This window comes from Dendropsophus ebraccatus, chromosome 13 (genome assembly GCF_027789765.1).
Source record: "Dendropsophus ebraccatus isolate aDenEbr1 chromosome 13, aDenEbr1.pat, whole genome shotgun sequence".
Lineage (NCBI taxonomy): Eukaryota > Metazoa > Chordata > Amphibia > Anura > Hylidae > Dendropsophus > Dendropsophus ebraccatus.
Window position 1 is genome coordinate 22,540,883 of NC_091466.1, and position 21,765 is coordinate 22,562,647.

Genomic DNA, 21,765 nt, shown 5'->3' on the forward strand with positions numbered 1-21,765 from the left:
ATGGAGTCAGGTACATGACTTTTATAAATCTGTGAGAAAAAAGGTGCCCCCAGTACTCATATAATAAGCCCACCTGTTATATCTGGAGACATGATTACACCCTGGGAAAATGACAGACTGCACACTGTCATTACATTCAGTACAATCATTATAATTAACTCTATCAGCACTTCCTCAGGTGAGACAACTCTGAAGGGGATGCACTGATAATGATAGGGTTAACACTGGCAATTGTGACTGTGCTGACTGAGCATATCTCTCCATGACTAACAAATAACCCCATGTTGTTGAAACATACAAGATGATGCTATGGATGACATACTATATCCCTGAAGGACAGCATAGCTTCTGGAGATAATGATAGCTATGACACCAATCATTATTATTATATTGACTATTATTATGATTAGTTAGCTATATTCCTGTCCCAGCACGGTGACTGTAATAGAATATTCTTCCGCTTAAGGGAAGAGTTCTTGTCCCAGGACAATGACATCATTGAGAAGGTGTCTCAGGCCATTTGCTACTTTTCTTGTTAAGAGGGGGGTCTTCTCATTGCAAAAATTAATGGGAGGGGGTGAATTAAAAAAAAAACTACTTACACTTACAGTAATTGGCTATGCTCACACTAAATAAGTACTGTAGTGATCACGGCCGTTGTTGATCACGGCCATGATTACTACGGTGCTTACCTAGTGCTGAACCTGAGGAAATCCCAGGCGGAGTGTATACACATAGGGGGAGATTTATCAAAGGGTGTAAAATTTAGACTGGTGCAAACTGGCCACAACAACCAATCACAGCTCAGCTTCAAGCTCTGGTAAAAGAAAAGAGGAGCTGTGATTGGTTGCTGGGGCCAGTTTGCACCAGTGTAAATTTTACACCCTTTGATAAATCTCCCCCATAGTGTACACTCTGGCAGAGATCCTTAGCGGCGCAGCAAGAAACTGACATGTCATTCAATGAATAGCGGCCGCAGAAAACCCTGTCAGTGCACACAATGGAGTGCTCCCTTTTGTATTCCAAATAGTTGAAGTTTTCTTTTGTGTACCCACCAAAAAATAGGTGTATAGACCCCACCAATACCACTAGTTAAATAGTTTGGAAGGCTTCTATTGAGTAGGCATGAAAGCAAGTATACCGTCCAGGTATGTAGCATTTATATTATCTAGGCAAATAATCCCTTTAATAGCAAGGTAGGTACTGTAGAAGGAAGCCCCCCAAATTTGATAGGTAGTTAAAGTTAATTATATATATATATATATATATATATATATATATATATATATATATATATATACACACAGGCTTAACATGAGTTCTAGCCAGGGTTAACTTGATCACAATGACGTCTTTAACTTTACTTTCTAACTGACTTAACATACTTCCCTGACACAATTGTTGCATCAGGGATCAAATTAGCCCTGGCTACAACTGGATATATATATATATATATATATATATATATATATATATATATTTGACGAGGGGCAAATACCCCGAAACTGCAGTCTGTGGATGGATGCCTAGCCTTGGTAACCCTTGTCTTATGTCGTTATACTCGCCACAGAGTTAGACTTTGACTCACAGGGGCCACCCTGGTGTTTCCCTATTTAGGTCCTAAAGCTCGCAACAGAGGTAGGACCTGAGGGACTACGTATCAGGGTGGTTTGGTGCTCTCCCCACTAGGAGGCACCCCTTGGCAATGGGCTTCCTTCTCTGGAGAGAGGGATATCTTGCTATTCCCGTGTTTTGAGACTCGTAACTGAGGCTCCACGGACCCCTTTTTTGCATATTTAAATTTTGTATGGGACAATCAATGGAGACTCGTAAATGAGTACTCCATTGGAATTTTTCACTGTTCTCCCTGAGTTCAGTGATTGTTGTGTTTTGTTGGTATATATATATATATATATATATATATATATATATATATATATATATATATATATATTAGGTAGCCCTTCATATGCAGGTAGGTAAAAGGTCGTTCTTAAATATTAATAAGACAGATAGGTAGCCCCTCCCCCGATTTAGCTAGGCAGGTAGTTAGGAAGTGGGTATCCTATCCCTGTTTATATTGCCTGTAGAATAGTTTACATTCCTTAAAGCTTAAGTAAGTTAGAACTAGTGCTATGCAAGTAACTCTTTTTGTACATCAACCAATGAAATAATGTCACAAGTCTTTGTGGAAGGCCACCCCTAGGATATATATGTTGCTTGCCATCTTTGAATGAACAAGACCAACTTTGACCCTTCAAGGTGTTAATTTGTGATTCTTCTATGCACAATAAATACTTTTAGATTGTAATGTGGTGCAGACAGTGTAATCCAAAACAGCTGACATCCAATGTGGGGCAGAATTTAGAGTACAAACAAAGCAAGTCGCTTCATTAGCTCTGCAATATGCTTATCAGTCAGCTGCCCTTAAGGCACCTGGTAAAGCTGGATCCAGCCCTGGGAGAAGTTTCCCTGGACCTTATCGGGCTTTTCCAGGCAACCAGGGTGGAGCAGCATGGAGTGGCATGGACTTCAAAGGCAGCCAGCTGACTAATAAGCCGATTGTCAAGCTAACAAAGCAATTTGATTTGTTTGTACTGTAAATTCAATCATCTTTAGTCAGAATTGCTGGTATCAGTGCTTTGTACAACTGGGACAAGTGACTGGAGAAATCTGTTTATAAATCTGGCTAGTCACGAAAAGACAGAAAGCCTTTAGACAGCTTTAAACAAAAGGAAGGACCTTGAAATTAGACTAAAATTACAGCTAACAATTGATGATAGAAATAAAGAACTTATTACATCTGAAACATAGCATTGGCAAAATGTCTTAACCCCTTAATGGCCGGGCCTGAAATGGGCTTAAGGAAATTTTATGAATATGACCTGTAACCCTTTATTCATTAACTTGGGAGTGCTTTTACCTATCCGGCTGATTCTGAGATTGTTTTCTCATGACATATGGTACTTTACATTTCTGGTCAATTGCATTTTTCCAACTTTGAAACTTTTCTGCTTATACAGAAAATGGTTATGCCACATAAATTATATATTAAATAGCATTAACAATATGTCTAATTTATGTTGGCGGCATTTATTAAACTATCTTTCATTTTTTATTTTTTTTTAGACAATAGAAAGCTTAAAACATTAGCAGCAATTTTCCAAATTTTCTGTAAAAATTCAAAATCAGATTTATTTTTTTTTGTATTTGAGGGAACTATATGTTAGAAAGCCCCAAAAAGCACCCTGTGTCAGAAACTGCACACCCAAACTCTGCAAAAGCACACCCAGAAAGTTAAGTGTGTGAGAAATTAGAAAATTTAAATTTTCTGTGCAAAGATTTTATTGTAATCCAATATCTTTCATAATTATAAATCTATTACCAGAGAAATGCACCCCAATATTTATTGCCCCGTTTCTGCAGTTTATAGAAATACCCCATATGTGGCCCTATTGCGCTATTTGACGCAACCACAAGCCTCAGATATAAAGGAGCGCCTAGTGAATTTCGATGGCTCCGTTATATTTGGTCATTTCTGACTGTACCACTTCAGGTTGGCAGAGGCTCTGGGGTGCCAAAACATAAAAAAACACCCCTAAAGGGACACCATTTAGAAAACTACACCCCTCAAAGAATGTAACAAGGGGTTTGGTGAGCATTTGGACCCCACAGGTGCTTTACAGATTTTCAGAACAATGTGGCGTGAAAAAGCAAAAAATACATTTTTTACACTAAAGAGTTGTTCTAGCCTTCAACTTTTCATTTTTACAAGTGGATAAAAGAAAAAAAACACCAAACGTGTAGGGTAGAGATGAGCAAATACTATTTGATCGAACAGCTATTGGATCGAATAGTATGCTATTCGAGGTATTTGACCGAGGTGGAATATTCGTGCTAAAACGCAATAAAAATTTGAGTCGCCCTCCCACATACCCTGGCGCTTTTTTTCAGCCAATAAACATGCAGGGGGTAGGGACAGGCACTAGGAGTAGGCAGGACTTTAAAAAAAACCTCTAACTGTGATTGGCTGGCTAAACCATGTGACCTCCTGAATTAAAGAATAGTGATTTGAGATTCGTGTCACTTGCTGGTTGGAACTAGAAAGGGACAGTCTGTAAAGCAGGGAGAGGAAGGTTTTAGGTGAAGTTAGGTAGGAAGGGACCCCCAAAAGCCCTTGTTAGGGCTGAAACTATATAACAACAGACATTTACAAGCTGTTGTGAGACAGGCAGTGTGTCTACACTGTATAAGCTGTTGTAAGACAGGCAGTGTATACACACACTGTAAAAGCTGTTGTGAGACAGGCAGTGTGTCTACACTGTATAAGAAGTTGAGAGACAGGCAGTGTGTCTACACTGTATAGGCAGTTGTGAGACAGGCAGTGTGTCTACACTGTATAACCTGTTGTGAGACAGGCAGTGTATACACACACTGTATAAGCTGTTGTGAGACAGGTAGTGTATACACACACTGTACAGGCAGTTGTGAGACAGGCAGTGTAAACACACACTGTATAAGCAGTTGTGAGATAGGCAGTGTGTATACACAATGGGGGAGATTTATCAAAGGGTGTAAAATTTAGACTGGTGCAAACTACCCACAGCAACCAATCACAGCTCAGCTTTAGGCAGTGCTGAAAGGAAAGAGGAACTGTGATTGGTTGCTGTGGGCAGTTTGCACCAGTCTAAATTTTACACCCTTTGATAAATCTCCCCCATTGTGTATATCTACTGATAGTGTATACAGCTGTATACTGTAATTGTGGGATAATACCTTTTATCTTGCTACCACAAATTTGCGCAGTCTGCGCCCAGTGAAGGCGCTTACCAGCCCTTTATTTCTATTGTTGTAAAAACAATTCTATGTCCAGTATACGGCTGTATACAGTTTGTGGGATAATATAGCTGTTATCTCGCTTCTACTAATTTGCGTATTCTGCGTCCAGGGAAGGCGTTGAACAGGCCTTTATTTCTATCATAAAAACAATTCTATATCCGGTATACGGCTGTATACAGTGTGTGGGATAATATAGCTGTTATCTCGCTTCTACAGATTTGCACAGTGTGCGTCCAGGGAAGGCGCTGACCAGCCCTTTATTTCTATTGTTGTAAAAACAATTCTATATCCGGTATACGTCTGTATAAAGTCTATGGGATAATATAGCTGTTATCTTGCTTCTACTGATTTGCGCAGTCTGCGTCCAGGGAAGGCGTTGAACAGGCATTTATTTCTATTATAAAAACAATTCTATCTCTGGTATACGGCTGTATACAGTGTGTGGGATAATATAGCTGTTATCTCACTTCTACTGATTTGTGCAGTGTGCGTCCAGGGAAGGCGTTGACCAGCCCTTTATTTCTTGTGTTGTAAAAACAATTCTATATCCGGTATACGGCTGTATACTGTTAGTATAAAGTATAATGCACAGTTCACACTCAGCTGTTTTTTTTTGTTTTTTTTTACTTATGCATTTGTGTGTGTTAACAATGTCCCATGTTTAGAACTCATTCACACGCACAGTGTGTTTTTTCACCACTTCGAACTCTACTCACAAGTCCCACTTTCATATATAGCACTTAAGTTATTTTATATATATTGCACATATGTTTGTTTTTTGTCTATTCAGTACACTTGCGAAATACAATGAAACCCCAGCAGCATTTCCACGTCCCTTTCCTCTTCGCTTTGTCACTGGCCTTGGTGAAGTGAACCGGTAGCTTTAGAAAGTAACTGTAGGTTATTGTCACATTTATTAAATGCATCAGCTGTTTCCACAGCTGATCCGGGTCCGGCTTTACTCGAGCAGTCAAAGTGACGGGTGGGACAACTGCTCCAACGTATTCCAGGCTTTTCCATTGCCTCAAAAAATAAAAGGACTGCTGTTTGGCTATACAGCATGGGGAGAGAGACTCTATTGTTGTTTAAAGTAATCCCCACAGCAACTTTGCTTTTTGTGATTTAAATGGCTGCATGATAAATTTTCTTTTACTCAATATTTGGGTTTCTGTCCACGCTAATGTAGTGGAAATAAGTTGTCCGAGTATTTTTTCCATTATACAAAGCGGTTATGTTGTGTTTGGAGTTTATAGTTGATAGTCTGTGATAGTGGCGTAATACTGAAAGTGGATATATATGTGCAATATATACATGTGTGCAATTCACATCACTGGCTGGGCAATATATAACTCTGCAAATATTTGCATTGTATTTCACAAATGTACTAAATGAACAAGAAACAAATATACACTAATATTACGCACCACTTAATACATAGGCAAGTATCGCTAGACCAAAAGGTACACTTGAACTTTACGTTCAGCTACCCAGGCATGCTTCCCCTGCTGCCCCACATACATTCCAGAGGTGTTGGCATAATTTCCTGAGGTTTCATTGGGCACTTGGTGACCTCCTAGTGATCGAATCTTGATTTTCAAGTCCCGAAGATTTTTCTCCCATAGACTATAATGGGATTCGATATTCAATTGAATAGTCAAATATCGGGAGCTATTCGAATCAAATCCAATCAAATCGAATATTTCACTATTCGCTTATCTCTAGTGTAGCACAGTTTCTCCCGAGTACGGAAATACCCCACATGTGGACATAAAGTGCCAAGTGAGCGCAGGACGAGCCTCCAAAGGGAAGGAGCACCAATTGGCTTTTGGAAGCTGAATTTCACTGGAATGGATTTACAACGCATTTACAAAGCCCTTGTGTTGCCAAAACAGTAGAAACCTCCCACAAGGGGCCCCATTGTGGAAACAATACCCCTCAAGGAATCTAACGAGGGGTGCAGTGAGCAAATGGACCCCACTGGTGATGGGCAAAAATGTTGAACAATGTGACGTGAAAGGGAAAATTTTCATTTTTTCACTTTCACGGCACAAATGTGAATGTCATCAAGGGGTCCATATCCTCACTGCACCCCTTTTTAGATTCCTTGAGGGGTGTAGTTTCCAGAATTGGGTCACTTGTGGGGGGTTTCACTGTCTTGACAACACGAGCGCTCTGTAAATGCGACATGGCGTTCATCATCCATTCTGGCCAAATCCAAAATCCAAATGGAGCTCATTCCCTTCAGAGGCTTTCCCTGCACCCACATGGCACTTTATGTCCACGTGTGGGGTATTTCCAGATTCAAGGGAAAATGCGCTACACATTTTGTGTGTTTTTTTCTCTTTTAAGCCCTTGTGTAAATAAAAAATTCAAGGCTAGACCAACACTATAGTGTAAAAAAATGTAATATTTCATTTTCACGCCGCATTGTTCCACATTTGTAGCCGTCACCAGTGGGGTCTATATGCTCACTACACCCCTTGTTAGATTCCCTGAGGGGTGTCGTTTCCATAATGGTGTCTTTTCTCGGGGGTTTCAACTGTCTTGCCAACACAGGGTGCCTTTAAATGCAAAACAGCCCTCGAAATCCATTCTAGACAAATCCAGCCTCCAAAAGCCAAATGGCGCTCTTTCCCTTTGGAGGCTTACCCTGCATCCGCATGGCGCTTTATGTCCACATATGGAGTATTTTCGTACTCAGGGGAAATTGCTATACACATTTTGTGTTTTTTTTTTTTTTTTTATCTTTTAACCCCTTGTGAAAATGAAAAAAATCAAGACAAGATCAATGACTTAGTATAAAAATTATTTTTTTTTTTACAGTAAATGTTGGTCTAGCCTTGATTTCCACAAGGGGTTAAAAAAGTAAATGAATGCAAATCGTGTAGGGTAATTTCCCCTGAGTACGAAAATACCCCATATGTGGACATAATTTGCCATATGGGCACAGGGCAAGCCACCAAAGGGACCGAGCGCTATTTAGAGGCTGGAATGGAGGATGGAGGCCATTTTGCAATTACAAAGCTTCTGTGCTGCCAGGGTAGCAGAAAACCCCCCACAAGTTACCCCATTCTGGAAACTACACCCTCAAGGAATCTAAGGAGGGGTGCAGTTAGCATATGGAACCCACTGGTGAAGGGCATAAATGTAGAACATGTGGTGTCAAAGTAAAATTATTATTTTTTTTTTTTCATTTTCACGGCACAAATGTGCCCGTCACCAGGGGGTCTTATCCCTGCTGCACCCCTTGTAAGATTTCTTATGGGGTGTTGTTTCCAGAATGGGGTCACTTGTGGGGGGTTTCTACTGTCCTGGCAGCACAGAGGCTTTGTAATTGCATCATGGCAAGCCTCTAAAAGGAATGGAGGCCATACCTATTTATAGTAGCTGGGAAAAAGGGACAATTTTTAATTTATTTGGGGGTATTAGGCCAATTATTAGTTTATAAGGATGAAAATGACAGGAGTCCACCAAATTTAACCTGTGTTGATCCAGAGGAAGGCAAAAAACCCTTGTGAGGCAGACGACAGTAGCCTCATCACAGGGAAAAAATTCCTTCACGATTACAAAATGGCAATCAGAATAATCCCTGGATCAACGTGACCCCTGAAATAGGAAGAAGGGGAAGAATCTAGAAAATCTAGAACTCCAATGACGTATGTTACGCCTTAAAGCGATCCTGTATGCAAAGGGCCGGGGTGATAAGGACAGGTGTCACACTGGAAAATGGTGTCCTTCCTGATCCCCCTGTTACGCCACACTCTGCGCTTCTTTTGGGATCTCCCATTTTCTAGTGTGCGGGACGTCACCTGGAAAATGTTGCCCTGGTATGATACAGGGTCCTTCATATCCAGAAGCGCTGGGGTTCTCTCCATGGCTGCTAAATATTAGGGCTTTATTACTGCTTCTGATATTTTTGGATCATGCAGCAAGCTACAGTAGCTCGGGCAGCGAGGGACCGGAAGAGGGGGATGCTGGTATAAAAGTTATCCCCGTACAGGAGGTAACCTTTATCCAGTAGTGGGAAGATCAGTTCCCAAACGATCTTCCCACTTACTCCGAGGATGGTGATGGGGGGCATTCTGGGGGCTGGATTTGGATGTCCCTTCCTTCATACACTCTAAGGGTATGTGCACACTATGAAATGGCGACGGATAACCCGTTGCGCATTCCGCAGCTAGTCTTCATTCTATGCACGGGCGGATTCCGCCCTCTGTCCAATGAATGAATGAGTCTATGACATGGGCGAAGACACGCGCGCCTACATCAGTCCGCCGGCGGGTGCCAGCTGCGGAATGCACAAAGGGTTATCCTTCACCATTCCACAGTGTGCACGTAACCTAAGGCTATGTTCACACTGCGTATGATTCCGGCTGTAGTGCGAACCGCAAATATACGCACATAGTTTTAAGGTTGATGCGTTCGCTTGAAAGTATATGATATACGCCCGCACAATGCATACTACGTATGAGCTTACGGCCGGATCGTATACGGCACCGTGAAAAATGTACAAGACCATTGTTTGAGGACGGAAATGTTGAAACTCACGGCCGTGGATTTCCATGTGGTCCCGTACGGAGTACTTATTTCAGCCAAATTGAACTTGATTTTTCGATCCAAAAGGTTCTGTGTTGTTTAAGGGGCTGGGCGGAGATTTCCAAGTAAATGACCTGCCTCAGATCGCTATGAAACAAGCTAGGGAAGCATAACTGTACTACGGGCGTATGTTCGCGGTTCGTACGCATCCGGCCACATGTCTATTTGTCCCACGCCCGTAGTTTCAGCCGCACATGTACGGCGGCGTACGAAATGTGGCCGGAATCATACGCAGTGTGAACATAGCCTAAATCTGTAAGTGTACCCTAAGGTACTCTCACAGAGTTTGTAGAGTTCCACGCCATACCGTGATCTCTTATTGAGAAGGTACTGGTGGAAAAGATGTGTCTGGGGGCAGCATATGCTACGCTACCCCTAGACCCATCACTGGATGATGATGAGGATGAATAGAGGAAAAACGGATCCCCCCATTCATACTCACTGGTTGTTTCTGTGTCGGAGGCAATAATAACGTATGCCTCCTCCACCGAAAACACCCTGGGGGCCATTTTTATATGGGGACTAGTATATGGGGTATGTAAATGTGAAGTGGTGTAGTGTAAAACTTTATTTCATGTAGTGTAGTGTCATTTATTGTTTTTACATTTTCTTTACACTAAGGAAAAAAAAAAAAAACACCCCAAGAAAGGAGTTGCTGATAAATGTCAGCAGACAGTGGTGGTAGGATAAAGAAAAAAAAAAGAGGGAAAAAAACCCATACACCAAAAAGGAGTTGCTGATCAGCTCTTACGTGTGGCGTTAGGGCGCATAAAAAGAAAAAAAATTCAAAAAAGAAAAAAAAAAACACTCTTTTTACCCCAAAGCAACTGATCAGTGTATAATATAATTATGTAGAGCGAAGCCTGCGAAGATTGCCAAAGATAGACGACAGGGGAGCCCAAAGAGCCGAAGTTAGACGACGGGAAGAAGAGGACTCCCTGGGACCGCCGATCTTCGCTCCGGACACCAGGATCAGGTAATTATAGTGCTCCTACACTATACACACCTGTTCTGCACCCCTCAGCTACATAGCTAAGGGGTGCAGAACCAGGGTACACTTTTTTAACACTTTGATCGCCGTGTCGGCCGGCCGGCCCATTACAGCCATCGTGGGGGTGGGTCCATCTTTTCCCCAGATACTTATGGCGATTGGACAGCACCAATTGCCATTGCTTTCCAGAAAGCAGTTTTTTTTAGCTGCTATCGGCTGACCTGCATTGATCAGCCAATAGCAGCGATCATCGGCGCTGGGGGGTTGACCACCCCCTGTGCAGTTGAGCAGAGATGGCCTGATATACATTACAGCAAGGCATCTTCCCCGATCGCTGTGATTGGGGAAACTGCGGGTGTAAATGTACGCCCATTTGCATTAAGGCACGGGTTGCGGGGGGGGGGGTACATTAACACCCTCGATTCTTAAGGGGTTTAATAGGTTGATTGTTTCCATCAGAACAATGGCAGTGCAGAACATCACATTGCGTGGGAGGTCTAAAAACTCTTTATCCCAGAAGCCCTATTCGATCTACAATTTTGGATTGTGCTTACTTGGGTAAACATTGCCTCATATCTTAACATCTAGGACTACTAAATGTAGTAATGTCTATATATTTATGCCTTACGTGGAGTTAAGTTGTAAATAAATACTGTATATAATTAGGACAAAACCATTTTTAACCCACCGAGAAAATATTTGGAATACAGGAAATGGAAATAAAAACTCTCCTGGCACATAGATTCACATTTTATAATTACAGTATGGTATAATGATATAATTACAGTTCCTGTTCATATAATTACAGGTCTTTCAATGAAATCCCTCTGCAAAATCTGCAGATGATACACATTTGCTTACTGTCGCTCATTATACATATTGGTTTGGTTACAAGGAAAAGAACTGTCAAGATAGGAAAAGTTTGTAACTTCTACTTTTGATATTAAGACAGCAGGAAGCATAGCGCTGCAATTAAAAAAAATCTTTATTGAAACTTTGAAATGTAACTATATTGAGGAAAATCTAAAGTATTTATTTATTTTACATTTTTATATTGAGTGATAACAGCAAACCCCCTCTGCTGCCACCAATGGCTGTGTTGGGAACTGCAAAGCTGCTTAATCCCTGGTAGGGATGCACGATGCACCGAAAAATCGATTCTACTATCGATTTTAGGGGCATATTTTCGGTTCGATACCAGGATTTCCTGGTATTCGATACTTTATAATAAGCCGCACACTGCTGCACGGCTTATCATAGAGTACACAGCAGGAGTCATGTCTTCTGCGTGTCCCCTGTACTGTTATTCTCCTCAGCCCGCCCTCCCTCTCTCCGCTTCAGCGGCGCCAAGTTCAAATAGCCGGCACACAGCGATCGCTTGTGCCGGCTATGTAACTGTATAGATGCTGCTGTCACAACTGACAGCCGCATTTAACCCTCTCCTAACCCCCTCCATATGCAGCAGGGTCGGCTACTGTGTGTAGCAGACCCCGGCTGCTAATGACTGCGGCCCGAGATACTGCGGGCGGCAGTCATTTAACCCTTGAGGTGGCTGTGAAGTGTCCGATCGGCACCCCCGCAATGTGAGTGCGGGGGGCTGATGGGTCACCTCACAGCCTGAGGTCCACACTCACCCTCCCAGTGTCTCTGCTAATAGAGTCTGGCTCAGCCACATTCTACTAGCAGAGCCCTGATTTTACTGATGCTATGCAATGCTATAGCAATAATATATAGCCTTGCATAGCTCAGGGGTCAGAGCAGGGTCGGCGGCTGCAGAGAGGGAAGAGAGCAGCTTGCGGTCCGGGAGATGAGATCGGAGAACGAGGCTGGAGGAGGGGGAGACCGGAGGAGAAGGCTGGAGGTGGGGGAGACCGGAGGAGAAGGCTGGAGGTGGGGGAGACCGGAGGAGAAGGCTGGAGGTGGGGGAGACCGGAGGAGAAGGCTGGAGGTGGGGGAGGCAGGAGGACATGCGGCCACTAGATCTGGACGGGACTGTGAGGTGGGGGCAGGAGGGTGAACAGTCGGCCTGATTCTGACAGGGAAGGGGGGGGGTTGTAGCCAGCAGATCCAGGTCACCCTGCTGGGTCAGCGGTCTGCATTCCCTGACAGCAGGAATAGCCCCCATCATCCCCCCTGATAGCTGGGGTGTTACATGACTACAGCCCCCATCATCCCCCCTGATAGCTGGTGTGTTACTTGACTACAGCCCCCATCATCCCCCCTGATAGCTGGTGTGTTACATGACTACAGCCCCCATCATCCCCCCTGATAGCTGGTGTGTTACATGACTACAGCCCCCATCATCCCCCCTGATAGCTGGTGTGTTACATGACTACAGCCCCCATCATCCCCCCTGATAGCTGGTGTGTGTTACATGACTACAGCCCCCATCATCCCCCCTGATAGCTGGTGTGTGTTACATGACTACAGCCCCCATCATTCCCACTGATAGCTGGTATGTGTTACATGACTACAGCCCCCATCATCCCCCCTGATAGCTGGTGTGTGTTACATGACTACAGCCCCCATCATCCCCCCTGATAGCTGGTGTGTGTTACATGACTACAGCCCCCATCACCCCCCCTGATAGCTGGTGTGTGTTACATGACTACAGCCCCCATCATCCCCCCTGATAGCTGGTGTGTGTTACATGACTACAGCCCCCATCATCCCCCCTGATAGCTGGTGTGTGTTACATGACTACAGCCCCCATCATCCCCCCTGATAGCTGGTGTGTTACATGACTACAGCCCCCATCATCCCCCCTGATAGCTGGTGTGTTACATGACTACTGCATTTATATTCTATTTTTTTGTTTTGTTTTGTTTGATTTTTATTTAATTTATTAAGTATCGAATTAGTATCGAGCATTGAAAAAAAAAAGTTGGTATTGGTATCGAACTCAAAATTCTGGTATCGTGACAACACTAATCCCTGGTCAGGGCACAGTTAGATATCAGTAGTGTTGCTGCATGCAGAGCTAGCCTTCCCCAATGTCTATTCTAAATGTATAATTTACTATACCCAAATTAACTCCTTCCCGTCAGTAACATGTGTGCGTATATATATATATATATATATATATATATATATATATATATATGGTCCTACTGCACATACCCCGTGCAGTAGGAATGTATATATACCTTCCTGCACTGATGGGGCTTCTGATGTGTGCGGGACCGCTGCAGTGAGAGTTGTCCCACACACATCAGTGTGTCCGGGGCCGGAGGTAATGAGAGTCAGTTGTGATCCCGCAGCTGCATCTCATTAACCCCTTAAACACCGCGATCTATAGTAATTTTGGCGTTTAAGGTACTCAATAACAGAACAAGCATCTGTCACCGGGACCGATCACTTGTGCCGACAGGCGGGGGTAAGTCACTTACCTCTGTCCTGTCGGATCGGCGTTCCATGTATGGTCTGCTCTCAGGCAAGCTCTATACATAGATCGCCGATAACACTGTTCTAGGCTATGGATTGCATGTTTTACAGTGATAAAAAGTAAAAAAAAGTGTAATAAAAAAGATTTTAAAAGTATTAAAAAACCTTTATAAACCCCCTCCTAATAAAAGTTTAAAATACCCCCTTGCCCATTATAAAAATAAAATTATTAAAAAATAGATAAATAAACATATTACATATTGTAGCGTGCAGATTTTTTTTTTTTTTTTTTAAACACCAGGATTGCTGATTTGAACAAATTATATATCAGAAAAAAAATAATAAAAAGCAATCAAAATTTTTCTGTTACACCAATATGATATTAATAAAAACTAGAGATCATGGCGCAAAAAATGACACCCCAACCAGCCCTGTAGGTGGAAAAATAAAAGGCGGGGAGGAACATTGCATTAATCTGACCCGGACTTTTGTGCATCAAAGGACGCCGTCTTGAAGGGGTTAAGTAAAAAAAGGCCAACTATTTTATTAAATAAGAATCACAGAATACTATAAGACATATCCGGTATACCACAATCAGAACCCGTAATAAAAAGCTTTTGCAATTAACAATCAGTAAATTCTGCAATAAAGCATAAGATTTTTTTTTCTTTATTTGTCTAATATTACAAAAAAATCTTTAAGTTACTTAAATTAATACAAAGCATATGTTTTTGATAGAGAGAGTAATAAATTACACATAGAGATGAGCGAATAGCTGATCTAAAAAAAAGCTAAGCACTTCATTTGATCAGACTCCACTCATCAAGCCTGAATCCTATCAGCGCTGCTCTGCTCCCTGATGCTCCACCCCGGGGAGTGCCAGGTAAATATGGATCCAATCCTGGTAAAATTTCCCAGGATTGGATCTAGCTTTTCTCAGCATCCTGAGAGGAGTGGCAGGGAGCGGAGCATCACTGAAAGGCTTCAGGCTTGATGAGTGGAGCGCCAATCAAACAAAGCATTTCACTTCATTGAGATCAGTGATTCGCTCATCTCTAATTACAAACATTGAGGCATGCAGTTGTCTCCTTCTATTTTTTAGTATTTTTCTTTTTCGATTTGCTGTTCTCTAACAAGGAGCTTGTTAATTGGTGCTTGGCAGTGGTGATACATTGTGGGCAGGTGTGTCTAGTCAATAGAGAGCTGCCCTACACTTTGTGATTGGTACAGTGATAAGCCTATACTACCGTGTTTCCCTGATGATAAGACATCCCCCGAAAATAAGACACCCCAACTAGCCTACCAAAATAAGACATTCCCGAAAAGAAGACATAATGCCCATTGGGAACAAAAACTAATATAAAGTACTGTCTTATTTTCGGGGAAACATAGTAGAATAACATCATTAATCCAGTGATTGTGAATCTGCATGAACAACACGGGAATAATTTCATCTTCATGGAGGACAATGCTCCAGCTCATCATGGTCAAATCATTAGGGAATGGCTGCTAGAGACTGGGGAACCCCAAATGGAAAGGCCTGCACTATCTTTAGACCTACATCCCATAGAAATCCTAGGGGATCTGCTGAGCCCCTATGTAGAGGCTCATAACTCTGTATCCCAGAACCTCAATGACCTGAGGGACACTTAAACGAGAGGGGGGAAGGGGATACACATGTATATATATATATATATATATATATATATATATATATATATATATATATATATATACATCTATATATACATCTGGTTACTAATAAAAACTAGAGGTCATGGCACAAAAAAGGACATCCTATGCAGGCTGTTGTTTGCATTGACTTCAATGCAGATAATTTCATTATGAAAAGAATGGCTGTTCTTTTCATAAAAAGTGCATTGTTTGAACATAGCCTTACAGTGGAAAAAAAAAATGTTGGAAAAGCTACGGAAAAATGCTATCGTTGTATTTGGACCGATACGATGATATAGAATAAAGATATTTTATAAAAAGTGCATTATAAAGACACGGAAACCCCCCGAAAGTTAAGGTTTTTTTTTTTTTTCTAATTGGACCCTATACATATATTTGTGGCTCTAATAAACATTATTAAGGTAGAGCGAAAGGTGCCATTACAAAGTACACCTTTCCCTGATGGAGAAATAGAAGCACTATAGCTCTTAAAAGGCACGGAGGAAAAAACGTAAATGCAAAAATAAAAACTGGCGATTTTGGGCTGTGTCATGAAGGGGTTAAAGTGTACCTGTCATTATAAAAACGTTTAACATATCATAGAGACATGTCAAAAGTTTTTATTGGTCCGAGTGTTCAAACCCGTACCGATCGAGAGATAGTGTGGGAAGAAGACGTGCTGCAGCGCGTCCACTCTGCGCTTTAAATTTCAAAAAAGAGTTGGGCTTGTAATGGGCTGCTATGGAGTCTGGCTCTTTTTTAAGTCAGAGTAGGGACAGGACGCGCTGCAACTGCGGTCTTCTCCCTGCTCTAGCTCCCAATTGGTACAGGTCAAAACACCCAGACCGATCAAAATTTTTGACATGTCTCTATGATGTGTCAAAAAATTTTTATAACGACAGGTACACTTTAAACAAGAGAGCAGAAGTAAAAATGACAAATCTGTTTTTATCCATTTTAGTTATAGCAAGCAGACCACACATGGACTAGGGCATTTACATTTGTTAACCTTTCCTCGTGATCTCGTTCCACTCATTTTATTTTATAATACACTCTTAAAAAAATAAATAAGTCAATAATTTTTTTTTTTTTTTTTTTACTACAGATATCGCTGTGTATATCTTCTAAACACTCTCTTTACATCCCTGTTACGGAAAGTATAAATGAATGGGTTTATGAGTGGAGTGATGACTGTGTACATGAGAGCAAGGAATTTATCATATTGACTACCTTTAGGCTTTACATAAACAATGGTGGCTGTGCCATAGAAAAGACCGGCCACAATGAGATGAGACGAGCAGGTGGAGAAGGCTTTCCTTTTACCATCTTCACTTCGAATCTTCAAAACTGTTATAATAATATGTATATAGAATCCTAAAATAAAGATGAATGGAACTACAACATCAATAAAAGCAATGGAACTGGTTATGACAATGATATAGAAAGGAATGGAGCATGCCATACCCTGCAATGGAGCAAAATCGCAGAAGAAGTGGTTGATTACAAAAGGACCACAGAATTGCAAGCGGGCAGTGATGATAGTTGGTGCCAGGGTATTGAGAAATCCTACTGCCCAAGGCAGAACAGCCAACTTAATGCAAAACTGATTCTTCATTATAGTATGATAATGCAAAGGATTATTAATAGCCAAGTGCCGATCAAAGACCATTAGAGCAAGAAGAAAACACTCTGTGACCCCTAAAGAGTTAAAAACATATAACTGGGTAAAACAGCCGATAAAAGAAATCCTCTTTGCTGATGATACTAGATTAACTAAGAGATTCGGAATGGTGGACGACACAAATAAGATCTCTAAGATTGCAAATGTAGAAATATATAAGTACATTGGAGTTTGAAGCGATTTTTCTACCTGAACGATAGCTATGATTGCAGAATTTCCCACGACACATAGAACATAGGTCATCAAAATGAAGAAAAACATCCAGATCTGAAACTGTTGGAGGTTGGAGAAGGACAATAATGTGAATCCGTTCACTAATGTTTGGTTGAATTCCTCCATTTTTAATACCTGGAAAATATTTTAAGGTTTTAATTGCTGTATTGTTCCTAGATTATATACTGTATTTTGCATAAATCAATAGTAAATGCTAAATTAAGCCAGTATATATCTTACCAGAGAAATACCTCAATGTCAATAAGGTTCTGATTAGCATCTCTGTACTTAAATTTCCTTGCCTTATACAGGTTTCAAGAGGTACATCAAGTAAGCTCCTCCCAGTTGTGGAAGTATGTGAAATGTTAATTAAAGTAAAATAAATAAGATGTTTCCTAACAGCCATTCATTCCTGGTCTCCAATGTAAACAATATCAGGGCGTTTTTTTGGGGAACAAAATAATATTTAAAATTTAATATTGAATAAATTCTTAGTCTTTCTTTTAAGGCTATGTTCACACTGCGTATGATTCCGGCTGCATTTCGTACGCCGCCGTACATGTGCTGCTGAAACTATGGGCGTGGGAAAAATAGACATGCGGCCGGATGCGTACGAACCGCGAACATACACCCGTAGTAGAGTTATGCTTCCCTAGCTTGTTTCGAAGCGATTTGAGGCGGGTCATTTACTTGGAAATCTTCGCCCAGCCCAATAAAACTCACAGAAAAATCAAGTTCAATTTGGCTGAAATAAGTACTCCGTAAGGGACTGCATGGAAATCCACGGCTGTGAGTTTCAACATTTCCGTCCTCAAACAATGGTCTTGTTCATTTTTCACGGCGCCGTATACGGTCCGGCCGTAAGCTCATACGTAGTGTGCATCGTGCGGGCGTATATCGCATACTTTCAAGCGAACGCATCAACCTCAAAACTACGTGCGTATATTAACGGTTCACACTACGGCTGGAATCATACGCAGTGTGAACATAGCCTAAATGTTAAAGTTTGAAGGATATATTTTGAGTATATTTGTCCACCTCACCACCTCAAGCAACACATGAAACGTGCGTCGGATGAGTGGTGAGGTGAACAAATATACTAAGGACATGCTGCAAGGCTAATGTGCAATAACTTCTGAGGGTATTCATTTATTTTTTGATCATCCACTGTGAATTACATTTTTGTCTGTGATATGCCCAGTGCCCAGCACTGGCTTCCCTGTGCTGGCGCCGTTCTATACATAGACAATACTTAAAGCGAATGTACCTGATGGTACATTCGCTTTAAAGAATGTAATGCCCTTTCCAACCACACAGGTCATACAAAACTAAGGATGGGCTTGCTTCTACCCTCGTAGTAGTAGTAGTAGTAGTAGTAGTAGTAGTAGTAGTAGTAGTAGTAGTAAGCATTGTTTCAGCTGCCACTGCAGGAAGGAGAAATATAAAGGAAGGATTTATTATTCTGCTTTCTGTCAGAACTGCATGTGGCTTTGGCTAAAAAACTGCAGTGACATTAACCCCTTAACGAGGCATGACGGGTATACCCGTCATGAGGTCGTTAAGGGGGATCAGAGAGGCCTCCCAGCTTGAGCCCTCTATGCAGCCCGTGGTCACCGGTTGCTATTTGTTGCCAGGGGCCACTGGTATTAGCCGCCGTGGCCGATCGCCGCAGCTGGCTAATTAACTATTCAAATGCAGCTGTCAAATAATAATAATAATAATAAATTTATTTATATAGTGCCAACAGATTCCGCAGCGCTTTTTCTATGCATACAGTACAGAGGTACATAATACACAGTTAAATAATTAGAATAAATAAAAATAACATAAAAAATACAAAGTATAAACGAGACCTGCTCGTTGGAGCTTACAGACTAATAACTTGGGTTGACACCAGGCAAAAGTGCTTCATTTGTCCATGGTCCAGCCATTGTACATAGTTAGAAATACAGGATGAGCCAGAAACAATGCCAATGTCTGATTGCAAGTAAACATAAAAAGTACAGGAACCGTCAGAAATAGAGCGAGGGAAACAACAGAAGGGGGAACAAGTTTATGGAAAGTTATAAGCAAGCCTGAAGAGATGAGTCTTCAGGGCACGCTTGAAACTGTGAATATTGGGTATGAGTCTGATGTCTTTAGGTAGGGCTTTCCAGAGAACTGGTGCAGCACAAGAGAAGTCTTGGAGGTGGGAATGAGAGGTTCTGATTTTGGAAGATGTTAAAGTCAAAGCTGTCAGCTGCATTTGAATAGTGGTGGTGGCCCTTGTCCCTGGTGTCTAGTGGGGGATCACCGGAGGGGAGATTGCAGAGGGGAAATTCATTCTAATGAGCCGTCCGGGGCTAAGCGTCGGAATGACGCTGATCCCGGCTCGGCAATCTATTCAGATGGTCTGCAGCAGACCATTATAATAGAGCACCGATCTGATGGATCGGTGCTCTGTTATATACACAGCATTGATCTCAATGGGAGATCAGTTCTGTGTATATAGAAGTCCCCTAGGGGGCTTCTAAATACTGTGAGTGAAAAAAGAATAAAGCATTTTTATTAATGAAAAATCCCCTCACCTAATAAAAGTCCAAATCACCCCCCTTTTCCCATTTTATAAATAAAAATAAAATAAATAAATAAATAAATAAATAAATTAAAAAAACTATTTGGTATCACTGGGTGCGTAATCACCTGAAATATTAATTTATTTAAATCATTATCCCTCATGGTAAACGGTGTAAGTGCAAAAAAATTCCAAAGTGCAAAATTGCGCATTTCTGGTCGCATCAAATCCGGAAAAAATTGTAATAAAAGGCGATCAAAAGTAAAGATCACGGCGCAAAAAATGACACCTGACACAGCCCCATAGACCAAAGGATAAAAGCACTATAAGCCTGGGAATAGAGCGATTTTAAGGAACGTTTATTTTTTGTAAAAGGTTTTATTTTTTTACGAGCAATCAATTAATATTATAAGTTATACATGTTACATATCATTTTAATCATGCCGACTTGAGGAACATGCATAACATGTCAGTTTTTCCATAGGACACACGGCGTAAAAGCGAATCCCCTCCAAAGAAAAAGAATTGAATTTTCTTCTTTCAATTTCACTGCACATATAATTTTTTTTCAGGTTTCGCAGCATATTTTATGCAAAAATTCAGCCTGTCATTGCAAAGTAAAATTAGTAACACAAAAAATAAGGGCACATGTGGGTCCATAGGTGTAAAAATGCAACTGCTATGGCCTTATATACACAGGGAGGAAAAAACGGAAACGCAAAAACGAAAATTAGTCCGGTCCTTAAGGGGTTAAAAAAAAAAGTTAGTGTGTTTTGTTCTATTACAAGTATTTAGGTTTGTTTAACATTTTACTTTACTACAGTGTATGTGCAGTATCATGATTTTTAAAATTTAAGAATAAATTGAACACTATATTATGCTTATTGAGTTTTTAATGTATTTTAAAGGGGAACTCCAAATAGAGGTTAAAAAAAATGAAACTTTTGCAGAAGCATAACTCATTACTTACCTGTCGATCCCAGTTTTGAAACTACCAAATATCCATTTGTTTGTGTGTGTGTATGGGGGGGTGTTGATGGGGTTGATGAGTTCCCAGAATGCAATGCTTTCCCTCATCTCATCATCACAGCCTCCCCCCTCCATCACAATCAGTAAAATTTGTGCAGCAGCTGCTTCTGGACGGTCAGAGATGGTGAATCACTCAGGATTGGGGGATCCAGCCAAGACTCCTGTGAGATCACGTCCTGCCCCCTGTCTGTATCACCAGCCTGATCTCAGCAAACACACACAATGTGAGACAGAGGCATGGAACAATTGTCTCCTAAGGTGGGAGAGCAGAAGGAGCAGGAGACAATGTGAATTGGCACAGAGGCCATTTTTTTCACTTCCTGGATTTCTATCATCTACCAGTGTGGCAGAACCGCACAAATACGGTAATACATTGTATGGACACATCTATATAACTTTTAATGTACTTTTAATAGAAAACAAGTTTTTGTTATCCAGAGTTCACCTTTAATTCCTTACTTGCAGTGATATGGCTATCCACAAAGAGAGCTGTATAGAGAGAATATTTTAGAGGACCACTTTTGACAGTGTTCTTTCTCCTTTTTTGCTATTAAATTCAATGGACTTTTCAATTAAGCCACACTTAGTAATTCCAAACTAAAATAATGTGAAAACACCAGTCCTTGCAAGGGGAGGCCAGACAGCCAAATAATGTCTGGTATTATAGATTCAAAACGACTGACATCATTTTAAATGGAGATGAAAAAACGTTGAGTGAACATAGCCTAAATATTTCAAACTTAAATGTAAATTTTAGGGGGGCGTGGCCTGCAGCCGTCGGGGAAGGACACATCCTGCTTGAGC

General features: G+C 41.3%; 1 protein-coding gene and 1 pseudogene across 1 annotated transcript; both read right to left on the reverse strand.

Annotated features, from left to right (window-relative positions):
* LOC138770493 (vomeronasal type-2 receptor 26-like) overlaps positions 1-21,765 on the reverse strand; it is a 193,824-nt pseudogene that overhangs the window by 16,463 nt on the left and 155,596 nt on the right.
* LOC138771313 (olfactory receptor 11H6-like) lies at positions 16,584-17,504 on the reverse strand. The gene has a single exon (XM_069950936.1). It carries the CDS (start codon positions 17,502-17,504, stop codon positions 16,584-16,586), a length of 921 nt encoding a protein of 306 aa, XP_069807037.1.

What these genes read in the sequence shown, in the direction of transcription:
- LOC138771313 (XM_069950936.1), bottom strand. Translation starts at nt 17,504, where the DNA reads ATGGAGGAATTCAACCAAACATTAGTGAACGGATTCACATTATTGTCC.